At 37.7% G+C, this 19,164-nt stretch overlaps 1 protein-coding gene across 1 annotated transcript in view; it reads right to left on the minus strand.

Moving 5' to 3' along the window:
• LOC115242072 overlaps positions 1-19,164 on the minus strand; it is a gene marked incomplete at its 3' end in the record, with an annotated part of 241,921 nt that overhangs the window by 89,911 nt on the left and 132,846 nt on the right. Inside the window, exon 4 of the mRNA XM_029818106.1 lies at positions 10,328-10,537. Within this exon, the coding sequence (XP_029673966.1) occupies positions 10,328-10,537 (210 nt within the window). The remainder of the gene's footprint in view (positions 1-10,327; positions 10,538-19,164) is intronic.

Here is a 19,164-nt window from a genome sequence, read left to right on the forward strand (position 1 = left end):
GTGAATCGAAAGAGCAGGGATTAGAGGGCGGCATCCGGATAGGAAAAGGCCTAAGCCGATAAAATTAATTTAATTTCTCGCCATTTTCGCTCTACTGTTCATACACCGTCGCGAGAAAAGAAAAGACGAGTTCACGGTAATTGGGATGAGTTCTCATAGTTTTTTTCATTCTCTTCTAATGTACCTTAATTTTATTACCGCTGTCAAGTACCGTGAAACGCTCACGTTTTATGCCCCGAGAGAGCAAAAGGTACAATCGTGCTATGATAAAATTGTGATAAAGTTTAAACGAATTATGCAATATGTTTATTTTTTAGTATTATAATTCAAAGTTTTTTAAAATTATTTTCATAATTGTAATTATAAGACATTTTGTAATATATATAGATTCTAAATAATTCTCGAAAAAAGTATTATAAGAAACTTGTCCAAAATATAAACAATTTTAGCAAATATGTTTAAAATATCACGCATATATATTTTATTCACTTAATTCAATTCTAAATCTTTTAACTTCTTATATTTTTGTTTGCTTTGGTTCTCTTATAATATATTACAAAATAGTGGATACGTTTTATTATCTAACTCAATTGCGATGTAGTGAATTTATTTCGTTGGCGGGTTTTTCGTGTTTAGAAAAAAATCTGTTGAATTTACGAACACGGTTATGAACGTAGAAAAATTAATTTTTGGTGCAATTTTATTCAAGCAAGCGCAGTACATTTTCCAAATTTAAATATATCAGATATTACTTCCTCATACACAACTAATTTTGATTCTTCTAGATGATATTTTTTCCTTTCCCACGTGAACTATTTTTTACGATAAAATATTTGTGTTATTTATAGATACCAATTTTACAGTAAGCGAAAAAATCAAGTTTATATAAAATATGCAAGAATAAGGAAAATCCCTTCATGATCAATGAAATCAAGATATCTCTTCTACTTCTTTTTTTTTAATTTTAGAATTAAGACAAGACCTCATTTTTGACAATTTTTTAACATTAGATGGACAGAATCGACAAAATCGAACATTGAATTATTATATCATTATGCTTTAAGTATAAGTGACAAAAAACTGCGAATTTATAAATGTCATAAATTGCAATCTTGCACGATTGCAGCTTGTCCTATTCTTAAACATTTTATAGCGACGATAATTCAGTGCTTTGTTGATGATTTTGGAAAAAGAATATACTGCATATGAATCCGATGTTGCATGGAATCCTATTTTTGAATATATACATTATAAAGTAAAATAAAACAGATACATATAGGGAATCAAAAATGTAGATGAATTTATACATGATGTTCTGGTATCACCGCTTTTTTCCGATTTTTCGATTACAATGTTAATCTTTTTATATATTGTACATATATAACGAGGACTTAAATTAAATTTCTGTTCAAAGCCCGACTCTTAAATTAAACAAAATTAAATAGGTTTTATCTCTTTTTTATTTGCGCATTTTTTGAATCTGTGTGATTTGTGTAAAAGAAGTGTTATGTTTTATATTTTTAATCATCCTATAAAAATGATTAATATTTCTATTAAAAAAATCGACTTTAAATTTATTTCAAAATATTTAATTGAAGGGGTAAAAGTAGATAATTTTAGAATTATAAATTAAAGTAGACATTTATTCTCTCCCCTATAATAGTGCCAATCCTATTACTTTTCTATCACTAGCAAATCTTCAAAACTCGTTTATTCTTACCTCTTTTTTTAAACGCTTTTCAAAACTACAGCTTCATAAAGCAGTGCTTCGTACTTTTTATTCCTAACACTAACAATAAGCGATGAGTATCAAGCCTCTGTAACTCGCTGTACTCGCTTTCGATCTCGAAACGTCGCGTATCTCGCGTACGTCGCGTTTGATTGAATTATAGTGGACAGCTTTCCGATCTCTTCGTTTCCTCGCAGCATGAGCTTCACAGCGATTGAATTACAGCCACTGTCTTTTACACTGACTAGATAAAACATTGGACTTCATAAATAGCACGATTTTTATACTTCAATGCAAAACGTCAAACAGAAAATTTTATAATAATTTTTTGACAGCGGTTGGACATGAATGTGATCGCTCTGAATAATAGAATGAAAACATTTTTTGAAATATATATGGAATATATCAACTCTCGCGGATACGTAAAAGGGGTCTTTTAAATTGCGATAGCCACAGCATCCCCGACACCGAGGATGCATAATTTATTCGTAGATTTTATAGCGAGCTCGCGCTATCTCTGTTTCCGTGCGGATTGAATTATATAGGGCGTCGCCTTGATCCCTTTGGAGGTTGGATCTTGCACCGACTAAATTATAGACTTTGCCATCGTGAATATAGACTAAGCAATGAGAGGCACGTCGCACAACGTCTGAAGTAAACAGATAAAGCTCTTTGCACGCGCGCGTGCAAGAGACAGAGAGAGAAAGAGAGAGAGAGAGAGAGAGAGATGGAGCTTTCTGTTTCTTCAGTCGGCAAAAGTACGAGGGAACGGAAGCTCGCTTAAGACGGCGCTTATCATTCATTCTGCCTCCGCGCTCCTTCATCTATACGATTCATCTACCTTTGTCGTTCGCTTCCTTGAAGAGTCTATGATAGGATAAGTTGATTAATGGCGAGTATACAAAGGAGTTTTACAGTTTCAGAGCGAGAACGATGAAATATTACGAAAATGTAAGCAAAATAAAAGAAAAAAAGTCTGATGTATGATTTTCAAATCACGGTGTTAGCGTTTTTCATTTTTCAACGATAACACGATATCGGCAGACTTTGATACAATGTATTGATAGTTTGGATAAATTTTAGAAAAAAGCTAACAATTAATTCAAATTAATTATTTTTTGAAGAGAGAAAAAGAGATAGAATAAAACTTTAAATTTCCACCATCATAATAACAATTTACAAATAATTTAATATATTATTTATATATAATTTATAAATATATATGTATACATATATATTTATATAATATATGTATATAATTTATATATAATATTATATAATTTTATTTTTTAATTAGTTAAAACTTTTACAAGTTTAAACTGTAATTGTGCTCTGCAAAGCTAACAAATGATTCTATCTAATTTTAAGCGTAATAAACATTTTGCGATGTGTATAACGATCAAAGGATTGATTCGGGTTCGCGGTATATGTATAATATAATTTTAGAGAATTTACGGATATCATCTCGCTAAAGAATTCTAAACGAACGGAGGAGGGAAGAAGGCGGTAGTCGTTCGGGGGAGATCCTGAGCCGCGAAAATCGCTTGGGATTCGTGTTGTTTTATGAGACATTGGAACGCTCGTTTCGCATTGTTTGTTCGCATAATAATTTACGTACCGAGTTGCTTGTAGAACGACTACCGGCTTGAAGGCGACGGCACGAATAAGAAATGTTCTATATATGTCATATGTGCGTGTGTGTGTACGTGTGCGAAATAGGAGCGGAGGAGATCGGATATGGGGAGAAGAGAAGGACGGGAGGAAAACGCAGAGAGCGAAATAATATGAGAAGAGCAAAAGCGAAAGAGGAGAAGAGGACGTGTATTCGCACAGATATCTATACGAGCGACACCAAGCTTTGCCTCGCAATTTTATTTTCGTCTCATTTCTGAGCGATATCTCTATCCTTTTGTGCGGCTGCTTCCTTCATCATTACGTCCACTTCTCTTCTCCCTCATTTGTCTCTAGATTGCCTACTGTATTGTGTATGCGGCATGATTATGAGTGTACCCTGCGGAATGACAGTCGACTGTTACGAGACTCGCCCATTTACAAAAGCGAAAATCCGTACTCGCATGCTATATTAAGAGCTGAACGCGATTTTTACCTCATGTGAATAAAAACCAGGATATTGTATAGGAACTAAAAGGTCAATTCAGATTCGAAATATCGTCAATAAATATTAAAAGGACTTGATATATATAATTCGATACTGTAACGTTATTAAGCTAAATTTTTCTAAACGCTCCATGGACTATTTTAGATATCGATAAATTGCAATCTTTTTAAGATCACGACGAAAATATTTCAGAATAAAAATGTATAAGTATCGTGATGGAAATATTCAATGCAACAATGATTTAACCTGTTTTTACCTTTTATTTTAATTTAAAAGGGAATTAAATTTATTTCATATATAAATTTAATTTTCTTAAAGAGTATTTGTGAAAACTGGGTAAATCGTTGTAACGTTAAATCTTTCGATTCGATTTTACGATGCGTACACAACTGCATATTTCAGAGAAACTTGGAAGTAACGAAGTAGAATCTCGAGACGCTCAAAATGTACGATAAGGAGCGCTTAGCATTGTGCGCCAGTCGGACGGAAGGTTTCACGACCTTGCAGCTTCTCGCACGTCCTTTTAACGCTAAGATGGGTACTTGAGCTTTCATGACCTTGCGCGTCCGCATTGTCCGGTCTTTCAAGACACACCGTCTTTGGAACGGCGATTAATTGGAACGGGCCGTGTCTAAGGTTGTGGGTGAAAGCGTTAAGTAGAGCTCACGAAACGGCTGAATCACCTCCCGCGAGAAACTTGAACCGTCGTCCGCCACGACCAAGACAATGACGCGGAAAATGGGCGCCTTTGTACGACGTTTTCAAAAGGGGATTCACGTCGCCAGCCTCGACGGGGAGCGACGTGAGACATTAATCAAAAGAGATCATAAAGTCTGAGAAATTGTAACTATCAAGAAATTCGCAGCTCAAATCGGGATCATCTCTCGGCGCTATTCTTTCAGGCTCGTCTTCGCGACACGAATTTTACTTCGGGATCAATATGGTAATTGAGGGGGGGGGGAGGTAACACTTATCGCAAACGGTGGCCCACCAGTTCCACGAATTCGAACATCAAAGCGAGATCCAATCCGCCTATTACACGTCTCGCGCTCCAAATCGCATCCGCGCGAATCCCACATTTGCGAGGCGTCAGGAAGAATTTGCGTCGGCCGGGACTGCTCTATCTCTCGCGCATGTTATCGCCATAATTTCCATGGATGGAACACGCCGGATACAGCAGGGAAAGGGAGGATAATGGTAACGCATTCCATTTGCGTAACACTCCGCGCGATTCGCCCAAGTATTTCTCTCCATCGTTGATGTTCAAAAGGAACACCCCTCTACCGCGTGTATATAACGGGACGGGAGACGAACAACAAGCGCGCGCGTGCGCGCGCTCGCGTGTAGTCTCGTCTTGAATAAAAGATCGTTTTGAGAATCAGCGCGCAGCGGGATCGAGACGAGACCGGGAGTAAAAATCGCGTATCGGATGCTGGTTAATTCATGGCAGACTGGGAATCCCGCGGGATAGACGGGTAAAAAGAGAGCGGAGAGTGATAAAGTACGTTTCGTAGTATACGAAGTCCTGTTTCCCTGCGGCTTCCACATACATGTCTCCCTCTCTCTCTCTCTCTCTCTCTCTTTTTTTAAACGCTTTTCAAAACTACAGCTTCATAAAGCAGTGCTTCGTACTTTTTATTCCTAACACTAACAATAAGCGATGAGTATCAAGCCTCTGTAACTCGCTGTACTCGCTTTCGATCTCGAAACGTCGCGTATCTCGCGTACGTCGCGTTTGATTGAATTATAGTGGACAGCTTTCCGATCTCTTCGTTTCCTCGCAGCATGAGCTTCACAGCGATTGAATTACAGCCACTGTCTTTTACACTGACTAGATAAAACATTGGACTTCATAAATAGCACGATTTTTATACTTCAATGCAAAACGTCAAACAGAAAATTTTATAATAATTTTTTGACAGCGGTTGGACATGAATGTGATCGCTCTGAATAATAGAATGAAAACATTTTTTGAAATATATATGGAATATATCAACTCTCGCGGATACGTAAAAGGGGTCTTTTAAATTGCGATAGCCACAGCATCCCCGACACCGAGGATGCATAATTTATTCGTAGATTTTATAGCGAGCTCGCGCTATCTCTGTTTCCGTGCGGATTGAATTATATAGGGCGTCGCCTTGATCCCTTTGGAGGTTGGATCTTGCACCGACTAAATTATAGACTTTGCCATCGTGAATATAGACTAAGCAATGAGAGGCACGTCGCACAACGTCTGAAGTAAACAGATAAAGCTCTTTGCACGCGCGCGTGCAAGAGACAGAGAGAGAAAGAGAGAGAGAGAGAGAGAGAGATGGAGCTTTCTGTTTCTTCAGTCGGCAAAAGTACGAGGGAACGGAAGCTCGCTTAAGACGGCGCTTATCATTCATTCTGCCTCCGCGCTCCTTCATCTATACGATTCATCTACCTTTGTCGTTCGCTTCCTTGAAGAGTCTATGATAGGATAAGTTGATTAATGGCGAGTATACAAAGGAGTTTTACAGTTTCAGAGCGAGAACGATGAAATATTACGAAAATGTAAGCAAAATAAAAGAAAAAAAGTCTGATGTATGATTTTCAAATCACGGTGTTAGCGTTTTTCATTTTTCAACGATAACACGATATCGGCAGACTTTGATACAATGTATTGATAGTTTGGATAAATTTTAGAAAAAAGCTAACAATTAATTCAAATTAATTATTTTTTGAAGAGAGAAAAAGAGATAGAATAAAACTTTAAATTTCCACCATCATAATAACAATTTACAAATAATTTAATATATTATTTATATATAATTTATAAATATATATGTATACATATATATTTATATAATATATGTATATAATTTATATATAATATTATATAATTTTATTTTTTAATTAGTTAAAACTTTTACAAGTTTAAACTGTAATTGTGCTCTGCAAAGCTAACAAATGATTCTATCTAATTTTAAGCGTAATAAACATTTTGCGATGTGTATAACGATCAAAGGATTGATTCGGGTTCGCGGTATATGTATAATATAATTTTAGAGAATTTACGGATATCATCTCGCTAAAGAATTCTAAACGAACGGAGGAGGGAAGAAGGCGGTAGTCGTTCGGGGGAGATCCTGAGCCGCGAAAATCGCTTGGGATTCGTGTTGTTTTATGAGACATTGGAACGCTCGTTTCGCATTGTTTGTTCGCATAATAATTTACGTACCGAGTTGCTTGTAGAACGACTACCGGCTTGAAGGCGACGGCACGAATAAGAAATGTTCTATATATGTCATATGTGCGTGTGTGTGTACGTGTGCGAAATAGGAGCGGAGGAGATCGGATATGGGGAGAAGAGAAGGACGGGAGGAAAACGCAGAGAGCGAAATAATATGAGAAGAGCAAAAGCGAAAGAGGAGAAGAGGACGTGTATTCGCACAGATATCTATACGAGCGACACCAAGCTTTGCCTCGCAATTTTATTTTCGTCTCATTTCTGAGCGATATCTCTATCCTTTTGTGCGGCTGCTTCCTTCATCATTACGTCCACTTCTCTTCTCCCTCATTTGTCTCTAGATTGCCTACTGTATTGTGTATGCGGCATGATTATGAGTGTACCCTGCGGAATGACAGTCGACTGTTACGAGACTCGCCCATTTACAAAAGCGAAAATCCGTACTCGCATGCTATATTAAGAGCTGAACGCGATTTTTACCTCATGTGAATAAAAACCAGGATATTGTATAGGAACTAAAAGGTCAATTCAGATTCGAAATATCGTCAATAAATATTAAAAGGACTTGATATATATAATTCGATACTGTAACGTTATTAAGCTAAATTTTTCTAAACGCTCCATGGACTATTTTAGATATCGATAAATTGCAATCTTTTTAAGATCACGACGAAAATATTTCAGAATAAAAATGTATAAGTATCGTGATGGAAATATTCAATGCAACAATGATTTAACCTGTTTTTACCTTTTATTTTAATTTAAAAGGGAATTAAATTTATTTCATATATAAATTTAATTTTCTTAAAGAGTATTTGTGAAAACTGGGTAAATCGTTGTAACGTTAAATCTTTCGATTCGATTTTACGATGCGTACACAACTGCATATTTCAGAGAAACTTGGAAGTAACGAAGTAGAATCTCGAGACGCTCAAAATGTACGATAAGGAGCGCTTAGCATTGTGCGCCAGTCGGACGGAAGGTTTCACGACCTTGCAGCTTCTCGCACGTCCTTTTAACGCTAAGATGGGTACTTGAGCTTTCATGACCTTGCGCGTCCGCATTGTCCGGTCTTTCAAGACACACCGTCTTTGGAACGGCGATTAATTGGAACGGGCCGTGTCTAAGGTTGTGGGTGAAAGCGTTAAGTAGAGCTCACGAAACGGCTGAATCACCTCCCGCGAGAAACTTGAACCGTCGTCCGCCACGACCAAGACAATGACGCGGAAAATGGGCGCCTTTGTACGACGTTTTCAAAAGGGGATTCACGTCGCCAGCCTCGACGGGGAGCGACGTGAGACATTAATCAAAAGAGATCATAAAGTCTGAGAAATTGTAACTATCAAGAAATTCGCAGCTCAAATCGGGATCATCTCTCGGCGCTATTCTTTCAGGCTCGTCTTCGCGACACGAATTTTACTTCGGGATCAATATGGTAATTGAGGGGGGGGGGAGGTAACACTTATCGCAAACGGTGGCCCACCAGTTCCACGAATTCGAACATCAAAGCGAGATCCAATCCGCCTATTACACGTCTCGCGCTCCAAATCGCATCCGCGCGAATCCCACATTTGCGAGGCGTCAGGAAGAATTTGCGTCGGCCGGGACTGCTCTATCTCTCGCGCATGTTATCGCCATAATTTCCATGGATGGAACACGCCGGATACAGCAGGGAAAGGGAGGATAATGGTAACGCATTCCATTTGCGTAACACTCCGCGCGATTCGCCCAAGTATTTCTCTCCATCGTTGATGTTCAAAAGGAACACCCCTCTACCGCGTGTATATAACGGGACGGGAGACGAACAACAAGCGCGCGCGTGCGCGCGCTCGCGTGTAGTCTCGTCTTGAATAAAAGATCGTTTTGAGAATCAGCGCGCAGCGGGATCGAGACGAGACCGGGAGTAAAAATCGCGTATCGGATGCTGGTTAATTCATGGCAGACTGGGAATCCCGCGGGATAGACGGGTAAAAAGAGAGCGGAGAGTGATAAAGTACGTTTCGTAGTATACGAAGTCCTGTTTCCCTGCGGCTTCCACATACATGTCTCCCTCTCTCTCTCTCTCTCTCTCTCTTTCTTCCTCTTTTCTGAGTATCCAGTCGATTTTTTGCCAAGTACCGCGCGTTTAGTTCTCAGATATTCTGCTGAATCCTGGAGAAAGATCTCGAGGATCGGAAAGCACTTGGGCGAGCATGTTGAACGAATTAAAGTTTAAAAGGCTGCCAACACACCGCGACCTACGACAGATCCGAGTCTCGGGCTTGAAAGTTTTAGCTTGGCTTTGTCGCCGCTTAACCCTGGATGAGTAATGCGAGGTATAATGGGTCTTGCGATAAGTAACTCATCTTAAAACCTTCCACGTGACGTTAAATCGACAACATTAATCTTCCATCAGTATTCTTCCACTTTACTTTGTAAAAGATTTCTCACTGCTTAGTGTATTAAGAAAATTCGTCGATAACATTAAGTTCGCTATTTAATTAGATTTATATCTGAACGAAAAACTTATTAACGCCTTTGAGAAAAGCAGTGGTTTTACATATAATTAGAATAATATAATAATATGGTTCCCCTCATAAGATAATTCAGAGGATAATTAATCGACAAAATTAAATTTTTATATGAGAAAATCGACATGTGTTAAATTTTAAACAATTTTATTTATATTTCTGGGAATCTCTCCTTTTCGATTGGTCACGCCACGCGTTCGAGAGTAGCTTTCGTTCTCGAGCAATATCCAAATGAATAATTTCATTTGAAAAAACCCAGAAAAACATTATCGTTATGGTAATATCGTAAATAAATTTGCAATCTATACTTTTATTACGAATAGCAGCATCGATAAAATAATAAAATATATTCATATTCATAATACATAACGATGTAATCGAATCGAACAAATATTATGAGATTAAAGCTGATCGAGTCTTTAACATTAAATAATAAAAAAGGAAAATAGAATTTTTCTATTTCAAGAAAACAGTGAAGAAGATACATAACTCTCAAATTAATTCTTGCTTAAATAAATTCAGGTTAAAATTAAATTATGTTATCTATTTGTATCTTTAAATTTGCGACTCGATATCCTTGTCATGAAAAATTTTAATCAGGATTGAAGAAAGGAATTAGGAAAATGTTTACAGTTAATGTAAAAGATAAATTCTTTATATTTTTGAGAAATCTCGGTTTTATCATTTTTTTTTTCTGAACGATATCATTTTTCTGGGCAGACGTGTATTGTAAAAAACAACAGTTGAGTACTCACCGCATGCACCCTGATGCTTCACTCTGGTGTTTTTCCTTTTGTGGCAGCTCGCCTGTCGTAAGTGACAGTAATTCGTGTAGGTCACGTCGTCGGAGCCGCAGACAGGATCGGAAGTCAAAGGACAATCCGCAGGACACTGACACAGAGCCTTGCCGTTTTCGGACACGACGCACGTCGCGCCCCAAGCGCAGTAAGTCTTCTCGCAGGGTTCTGAAACGAGAAAAAAGCAACCCTTCTTTATTTTTAATCGCCGGACGCATCCAACGTCTCGAAGCGTATCAAGTCAAGCATAATCGATAATCAGTTGTTCTCAAATTCTATCGTATTATAAGTTATTGCTTCTACAATTTTATGATTATTCTCTTATTGTTTGCCAGTGTATATCTGATATCATAAATAATATATGTTTGAGAACAACTAGATCAACTTCTGTAGACACAAGAGATTCAATCCTCTGATAAATTCTAGTGCGCTTGAGAGTTTGACGAAAATTTAGTTTGAAGTTTAATTGTTAAAACATTCAAGTTGAAAATTAATGTGTGATAATAAATGATTAGTGCCAGATATTTATTAAGGAAATATCGTTTGCATTGCCTTTCTTTTTACATTCTCTGTCGAATATCATCAATCGTTATTTCGATATAAATATTACTTTCAAGATGGATTATATATAGCTCTAAAATAAACTTTTATTTTTACAAATTACAATGCTACGTGTCAGAAAAAAGCTAGCTTTGCATTCTTAATCTTCAAAGTTTTCTCTTCTAAGTCCCTTCAAAATCCCTAAATAACTCACTATTTTATCAATCTTGACGAGTTTCACAGAAAGAAAGTTAACAATAGAAAATAACTTTGCGGCGATCTTTGAATTAAATCCTAAGGAGTGGTTAATATCACTGGAAAGCATTACGTCTCACTAATTATTAATTCTAATTAAGTACCAACCTTTCTTTGTACCATTCAAAACACAATAGAAGGCAGAAAGTCAGTATTAAGATTGATTCGCGAGCGAGAGAATGAATTCATGCCGATGAGAATTTTATGGTTACAGGGTTTCTACTTGGGCGAATAAAGATCGATTTGCATGCACACAGAACCTCGTACTGATTATTCCTACGTAACGAGTCTCAAAAGCGCGTTGTGTCGATAACACGCAACATCGTACAAAAGTTTGCATTTTTTTTTCTCCCAGCAGAGCTGTCACGAACCAAGCGCGTCCAATGGAAGAATGCCAATTACAGCGAAAATAATTAATAACCGCAAATCTCGTGGGAATTAATTAATTTCTCGGCGAGTCTTGCTTTCTCGTTTGAATCTCTTGAGGGACTCCTCCTACTTTCCTAATTCTGCAATTTTTTTTTTGCTTCGCCCTTTGTCGACAAAATATAATGTCGATTTATAATAATATTTTTAATTGTTTCGTTGAAAAGAGGAAAAATCGCGTTGCGTTTAAACTTAGTTTAATTCATCATTCAACGCGGTTGGACTCCTATCTTCCTCCTTCAGTCTTTCTCCGGCGAGCCCTCCGACTCGCGTAAGCGCAATCAATTTTGCGAAGAGGTTCGTTCCGCGTGAAAGACGGACCCGCACGGAGAGAGAGAAATCCCGACGGATAATCCCGTACTGCGCGGTCATTAATACAACGGACGAGTTAATCCCCGGCGAAAAAATGGCCGAATTCGCGCGCCAACCAGTCGGTATAATGATTCCCTTCGCGATAACCGCTCGAAGCGGAAAGAGAAGACGGACTTTCGCGCATTTCTTCGACGTACTTCTCCATTTTCCGGTCATCGTGAAACGGTCGCCGAACGACGTCGTCTGTCGACCGGCCGCGACCGAAAAAAAGCGATAAAGAGCCGTTTTTTTGCCGCTCGCCTCGATCCTTCTTATCGGCGTTTTAGAACGGGCGCGGCTCTGGAAACCGCATTTCCGGTTCTGCGAACCACCGATGAATTTCTTCGTCCAGAATCGCTTCTCGTTAGGGTACCTTTTTCTGTTTACAAGTTCCAGGCTTGAGCTTCCTTTCGAGACGTTCTTCAGAAGAGCTAACATATGAGCAGCAATGTATCTTTCCCGTTTCCATTTCAACCAAAGTAAATTTTCAAACTTTTTCCAAATACTCTACTTGCCTTAATAAGGATTTGAAATTCGTGGTATGAAAAAAAGTGTGATAATTAATATTCTTTGGTTGCAAAATTATTTAGTGTTAAAGATTAATAAGATCGTAACAAAATTTTAAATAATATCGTCAGAGATACATAAAAAATATAAACGTAGAGCAAGAGAGACGCTAAATATGCAATATTAATAAACGAAAATTTTAACAAATTACAAAATATAGAAAATATAATACAATAAAACTCTCAAGAATTCGAAAAAAAAATCTAGTTTCGGGAAAATATAAAATATGTGTAGAATATTTTTTCATCACACACATATTTTGCATATTTCCATAAATATAATTTGAATCCTATGTCATAGCGAATTGCAGTAACAGCGAATCTCTTTTTTCTCTCCCGTTTCACTGGTGTAGCAAACCGGTCGTTTTTAATGGACGCCGCGGGGGGTAGGTTTATTATACAAAATTTTTGATTTTTTACAGATGTCGATTTTACAATTCCTTGTTTCGGACAGACTGATGCGCGATGTAACGCGCCTGGTACTCGATGCGTTTCGAACAAAATTATATCCGGCTCGATGATATTGCTGTCGACTATTGTTTATAGCGATTCACGCCGCTCGCCGCAGAGTGTCGGTGTAATTTTTGACGGTTGGAGCAACAATGCCAATTGTACGATCTCTTCCCTTCCCCCATTCGAGAGGATTTACGCTGTATGTACATAACAGCGAAAGGGGCGAGGGATCCGGATGTGACAGGGGACACAATTATTTTCCCGCAATGTGGAAAATGCGACGGGGTACTATTATGGCGGCTTGATCGGTTTAGCGCGTGTAAATAATATTTAATAAAAATATATTCTATTCTGTTTGTCACAAATTTCGAATTTTGTGACATTTCTAACGCTGTATAAACTGGACTTTTTGATTGTGCACCGATAAGAAAAAAAGTTATAGGACCTATTTATACAAACTCCTTAAATATTAAATCTATTTCTGACTATTATTCCGGATTATTTAAATCATTGCTTGACTAAGATAATATTAATATATAATGCAGAAGAGCACCTGGCTTATATTTTTCGGTTCTTAATATTTTATTCAAGTACAAAATAGTGCTAGTAATTTAAATGTTAAAAATTCGGGAATCTTTACGTTTGACTGACATCGATATTTCTGAAAAACGGAATATTATTCGAACTCGAGTATTCATGAGCAACATTCATAAATCAAGTTTATCCACGTTGCACGTTTTGACATATAAAACCGTCACAAACATCTTCATTTTTCTTTTTTTACAATATATGTAATAAAAGTCTATCATATTGATTGTCAGCTAGCCGTGTTTATCTATCATCGATAAAAGGTTTGTGTTGAAACAGGATTTTTCGATAAATGCAGTTGCAGATGCAATCAGCTGTCAATATTTGCTTCACTGCAATTCGACTAATTATAGTTTTCAAAGAACGACATTTTTACGGCAATAAAATAAATTTAAATAAGCTCTAGAAGTTCAAACCCAATTTCTGTTATCTTTTAAATTAAAGTAATAATTTAATTTAATATTAAGTATAAAATATTAAAATATTACAGATCATTAAAATTCTTTTGTAGCTACAGGAATACGGAAAATTAATGTCTTTTAAAGAAGCAAAAAAGATCTAAAAAAATTCATATTATTTTTATTTAAAAGAAAAAGAAAAAATATAAATCTCATCTGTTTTTACAAAAACGTCAGAAATCGTTTCGTTTAACCAACATCGCCGAGTGTTGCATAAATCTGAATATGTGATTTATCGAGAGAAAATTTGTCGTTAGTTGTAACGTAAAAAAAGTTACACATGTCCGTCACGATTAATTTAATCATATCGTTCCGTCGAAAATTCAATCATTCAAAAGGTAAAAAACGAAATATCTCGATAACGATATATAAATCCCGCAAGTAAAAACCACGGCCCCGTTGTAAGCCTTGAAATCCATAACATGCATCAGTTTGAGTCAGTCATGTTTCTAAAGGTGAATTTTACACCTACATTGCCTCGAAGGAAATTCTGACGTGAAACGATTAAAAATTTATGCATCTCAATTTGCAACGTGATATGACGTTTCCAGCTGTCTGTATAAAACTGACAAATAAAATCGTAATTTTTAAAATAGTTTCTATTTTCGACACAATTTTTATTATTTTGAGACGCACATTTGCGCAAATATTTTTGTTATATAAAATTTATGCTTGTATAATCGCGAAAATTATATATTGAAAAAAGACCCTTCCTAAACTTTCAAATCGTCAAATCTTATTTCAATCGTCTAAACTTGACTATATGTTTATACTAAAATGATATATAAGTCATCCAGCAGTCCATGGAAAATAATTAAAAAAGTTAAAGAATAAAACTGATAATATAAAAGCTTTAAAATGTGATTAAAATTATTATATATTTAAAAGAGGATAAAACAGGGACTTTTTAATGTGTGTGTTCTTAATTTAGAAATTTCTATAAATTATTCAAACTTTATTTAATAATAAGTTAGAGAAACGAGCAATCTTGAATGATTAATTTTCTAATCTTACTGCCACATTAATAATATTCTTAATCCTAAATTATTCCGCGAATAATTTCGAGCATGTCATTCGTCCCGCATGACAACAGAACAAAATATATTCAAATAATACGATATATGATAGAAAGTGAGGAAAAGGCCGTGAGAAGAAAGTCGATGCGCGCGCATCGCTTCTCGTCGCTTCCGGAATGAAATGCCGGTTGCTGATAATTAATCCCGGTTGCCAGTTCCGCGGGACGACGAAGACGGATCGCGGGCTTAATTGCGGCGGGAATGGAACTCTTTTCTGCAAGCGAGCGGCGAGAAAGCCGGCATATCTCGCGATATGAACACGTTGCAAACGTCGCGACGTCCGGCCGCGACCCGTGATTAATGCCTCGCCTCGTTTACCGTGCGATCGGATCGTTGGTATAATTAATTAACCGCTCTCGCGTTCTCGTCGCGTCCTCATTGCCAGGACAATATGAACTGCGTATAAGGAGGAGGTCCTTATCATCGAGAGCCGAGCGGTATTAGGTTGTCTTATCGGCGCCGTGGATACATCGTATCGGCGCCACGATTAATTTCATCGACCGAGAGTATCTGCGAATCTGATTGTTCGGCACGATTAATTAACCGCGCTCGCTAGCGCCGCTGGCGAATTCGCTCGTCACGTCGAGATACGAGATCTTAAATACACGCACGCAAGGATAAACTCTGTTTGTGAGAGGCATAATAGTGAATGCGTTTATGGAAGTAGTACAATCGAGCGCGGTAAATCATCCGTTACGCCGTTTGCATCGCGGTAAAAATACTGTATATCGAATTTTTCTTACTATATGATGCATGAGATCAGTATATAACGAGAAAAAAAATTAACAAAGAAATTTACTTGATAATCTTCTTTTACTATTCAAGTTTTAATAATCTAATCTAATTTGCGATAATTAAATGTTATGTAATTAAATCGTAAATAAGAATTCTATTAATAGAAAATTTATTTTTTATAAAAAATTTGCCTTTTAAATTTGTTAAAAATCAGCAGACGAAGAAACACAACACAAGTGATGTGTGTATATATAAAATATATCCGTTCTCTCTCTTTTTCTCTCTCCCCTTTCCTGCATATTAAATTTTATTAAAATTTTCCTCCCTCATAATCTCTCCGGAATTTTTTTCCCGATATCCTTTTTACGTAGCGCTTTTTCACGCGTCGCGCATATTTTTCGCGCACCGATGCAACCCTTCGGTTCGCTCGCCGCCAGCTTTCGCAAGCTCTGGGCCGCGTGCGTTTATCGCCGCCGCAAAATCTAGCTTCTTCTGACCGTAGATATCCCAGAAATAGACGTTAGCCCCTTTCTTGCCTTTCTTACCTACCCGCAAGTGCCGATGCAATCGCGAGCGCGTCGTATTTCATGTAGTTTATAACGGTGGAGTGCGAAATAACGCTTTGCCGCGCTTACAGTAAACAGGTCTACGCGCGTTAAGTAGTAACCCGTCGTATGTAGCCAGCCGTGCGCGCTGCTTCCGTAGGTTAATAGCGGTTCGCACACAGTAGGGTCAACAGCCCGGGCCGTTCGATACTCGCACGCTCAACACTTTGTGTTGCCTTTCTCGCGCCGAGATTCCGCGTCGAACTGAATGCCTCGTTTCCCCCTAATCAACGGGAGAAATAGCGGCATTTATTGTTACGTGTTATTTACTAACTGTCCGGCCAAATGTCATAGACTTTCCTTAACGAAAGGCAAAAGAGATTCGCATCTCGCTCCTTCTCTGTACGAATGATTTATTTCGACCAGCTGTGCACCGTAACACGTATCGTTATCGTCTTCTCGATCATACATACGGATTTGGAGTATATTTTTCGTAATTATTAATATTTCAAGAACCACCTGTAATTATTATACGTTTTAATCTATTGTGTGCAAAACAATAGTAATATATTCCCTTTACATCAACGAACAATCGCTTGAGTAGCTCATGGCTACGCTACATGTAATTGTGATATTTATTGCGATGTATTATTTACAGCGATGCTGTTGGATCGAATGTAACGTTATGTTGTCCATGTCCACGGCAAGCGGTACCAAAATCGAATTTCGCTAGCGATAGTGATGCATTCGTTCGGAATTCGTCGTTAAACTTTATTCGTTCGAAATTGCGAGTTTCATCATAAGCGCGAGAACGCTACTGAAACGCGGATAAAAGCGTAGCGAGTATTAAAGGGCCAATAATTATTTGCTCATTATCCGACGCTTCTGTATGCGAGCTAATATGAGGTAATATGAGGATGCGTGACGCGCGATGGTTTATGCAAGGCAAAGAGAAAGTTATTTCATGTGCTCGTACGTCGAAAATTTGGCATTGAACCGAAATATTCATGAAATATTCAATCTTTGGCGCAAAATAATATTCGTATATTTTAAACATAATCAATGTTTTCAAGCAATGAATACAATTTGATAATGTTCTTCTTTTCAAATAACTCAGTATATGTGATATGAAAAGAAATATATTATTATATCTAGTGATAATATATTATTATAATTATTGAGATGATTAAGGAGATACAGTTTTAATTAAACTTATGATATTCGCGATAAAAGCAAAAACATTTTGATGTTCAAGTATTTAAATCCTTTATTGTAGAAAGAATTGTTTTCTTTTCGCAAAAAAAAATTTCTGAGAATAAAAAAAGATAAGGCTTTATATCAACTTTATTGATGTTGAAAATTTTTGTTTCATAAAATATATTTAAGTAATAATATGCGTGTTATATTTCTCTCAACTAATGCTGAAATAACGTATAAAAGTGTGTTATAATACGGTCGACAATTGACGCGTCCTCAAAGCTATTATCTTTAGCCATTATCTATATAATAGGGCTACTTTAATCGCAGTTGAGTTTACGATCGTTTTAACGGCACGGTTATAATCGTAAGCTGCTCGGAAGCAGATGATCTCAGCATGATAAGAAAAGAAGAAATGTAATATGCGACCGAGAAATAATTCCAAAATATCCGTAAAATAGAAATTTCGGGGCTTGTTTGCACGTTAATCAACATGGCATGAGTTTATACTTTGCAGTATATTGTTGCTAAAAATCGCGAGTGAAAAATTGAATTATTGATTATTATCCTCAAAACCTTTTCTATTTTTTATTTCCTAATAGCTCAGAAAGCGAGAATCGATATCTTGACATGGAACAGGAAGCTGTCATTCCATCCTTTTCGGATATTCGTGCTTGAATAGGAAGGCGCAAGACTTTCGAGACGTACCAGCCGACGCATTTAATATATCCACAAATACCCGGCGTCGTCGATGCGCAATAAAATATCCGCCGTCGCGAAATATTGAAAGGTGTGCCGCATGTAAAGCGGGACAAGGGAATATATCGAATAAGGCGAATTTTTCCCTCGAAACGGTTTCATTTTAAGCGATGACTCGCCGCCACCCGTCCGGATTCCGAATCTCAGATTTCAGACCCGACGCTGACGGAAAAGCGATGAGGAGGCCGAAGCGGGGGGCGAAAAGTGGCGCGGGCGATCGTTGACGGCGTGGCGTTGTAGGTCGACGTTTCCGAGTAAGAAAAGCGGACTTTCTTCTCTTGGCGACTTTCGTATGCGAAACGTGTTCGGGACGGAGACCAGAGGGTAGGTTGGGAAGGGTCGGCGAACACGTTATTAATACTTTTCGCGTGTAATCCGTCAACAAGTCGCCAACGGTGTCGGCTAACAAAAAGCTCGGGGAAGGGGGTTTTTGTGAAAACCCTGGCGGTCAGTCATGCTGGCGCGCGTTATCGAGGGGGATATAAATGCGCGAGTCTATCGATTTCGTGTCCGACTTCTCACCGCCACGTTGCTACGGGCGCACGTTGTCAAACGCGCGCGCGAGTAAACGTAAAACGCGAGGAAGATCGAGCTTGGCTTCTCCGCGCGGCCTGTAAAAGGCTGCTGTAAATTACATTTTGACATCGTGACACGGGTGTATCGAGATGCGTCAGGTGAACTGGATGGCGTCCGTGTTGCGAAATTGGAAGCTACCGGAGAGACCTGGTACTTTACTCTAACAAAGAGAAAGCAACGTACTTCATTTAATTACTCCTTTAATTGGAAGCTACTTTCTCCCGTAATGTAACCTGAGTATTTTATCTAAGCTTTTAAATGAACAAAACG

This window comes from Formica exsecta, unplaced genomic scaffold, assembly GCF_003651465.1.
Source record: "Formica exsecta isolate Colony F162 unplaced genomic scaffold, ASM365146v1 scaffold562, whole genome shotgun sequence".
Taxonomy (NCBI): Eukaryota; Metazoa; Arthropoda; class Insecta; order Hymenoptera; family Formicidae; genus Formica; species Formica exsecta.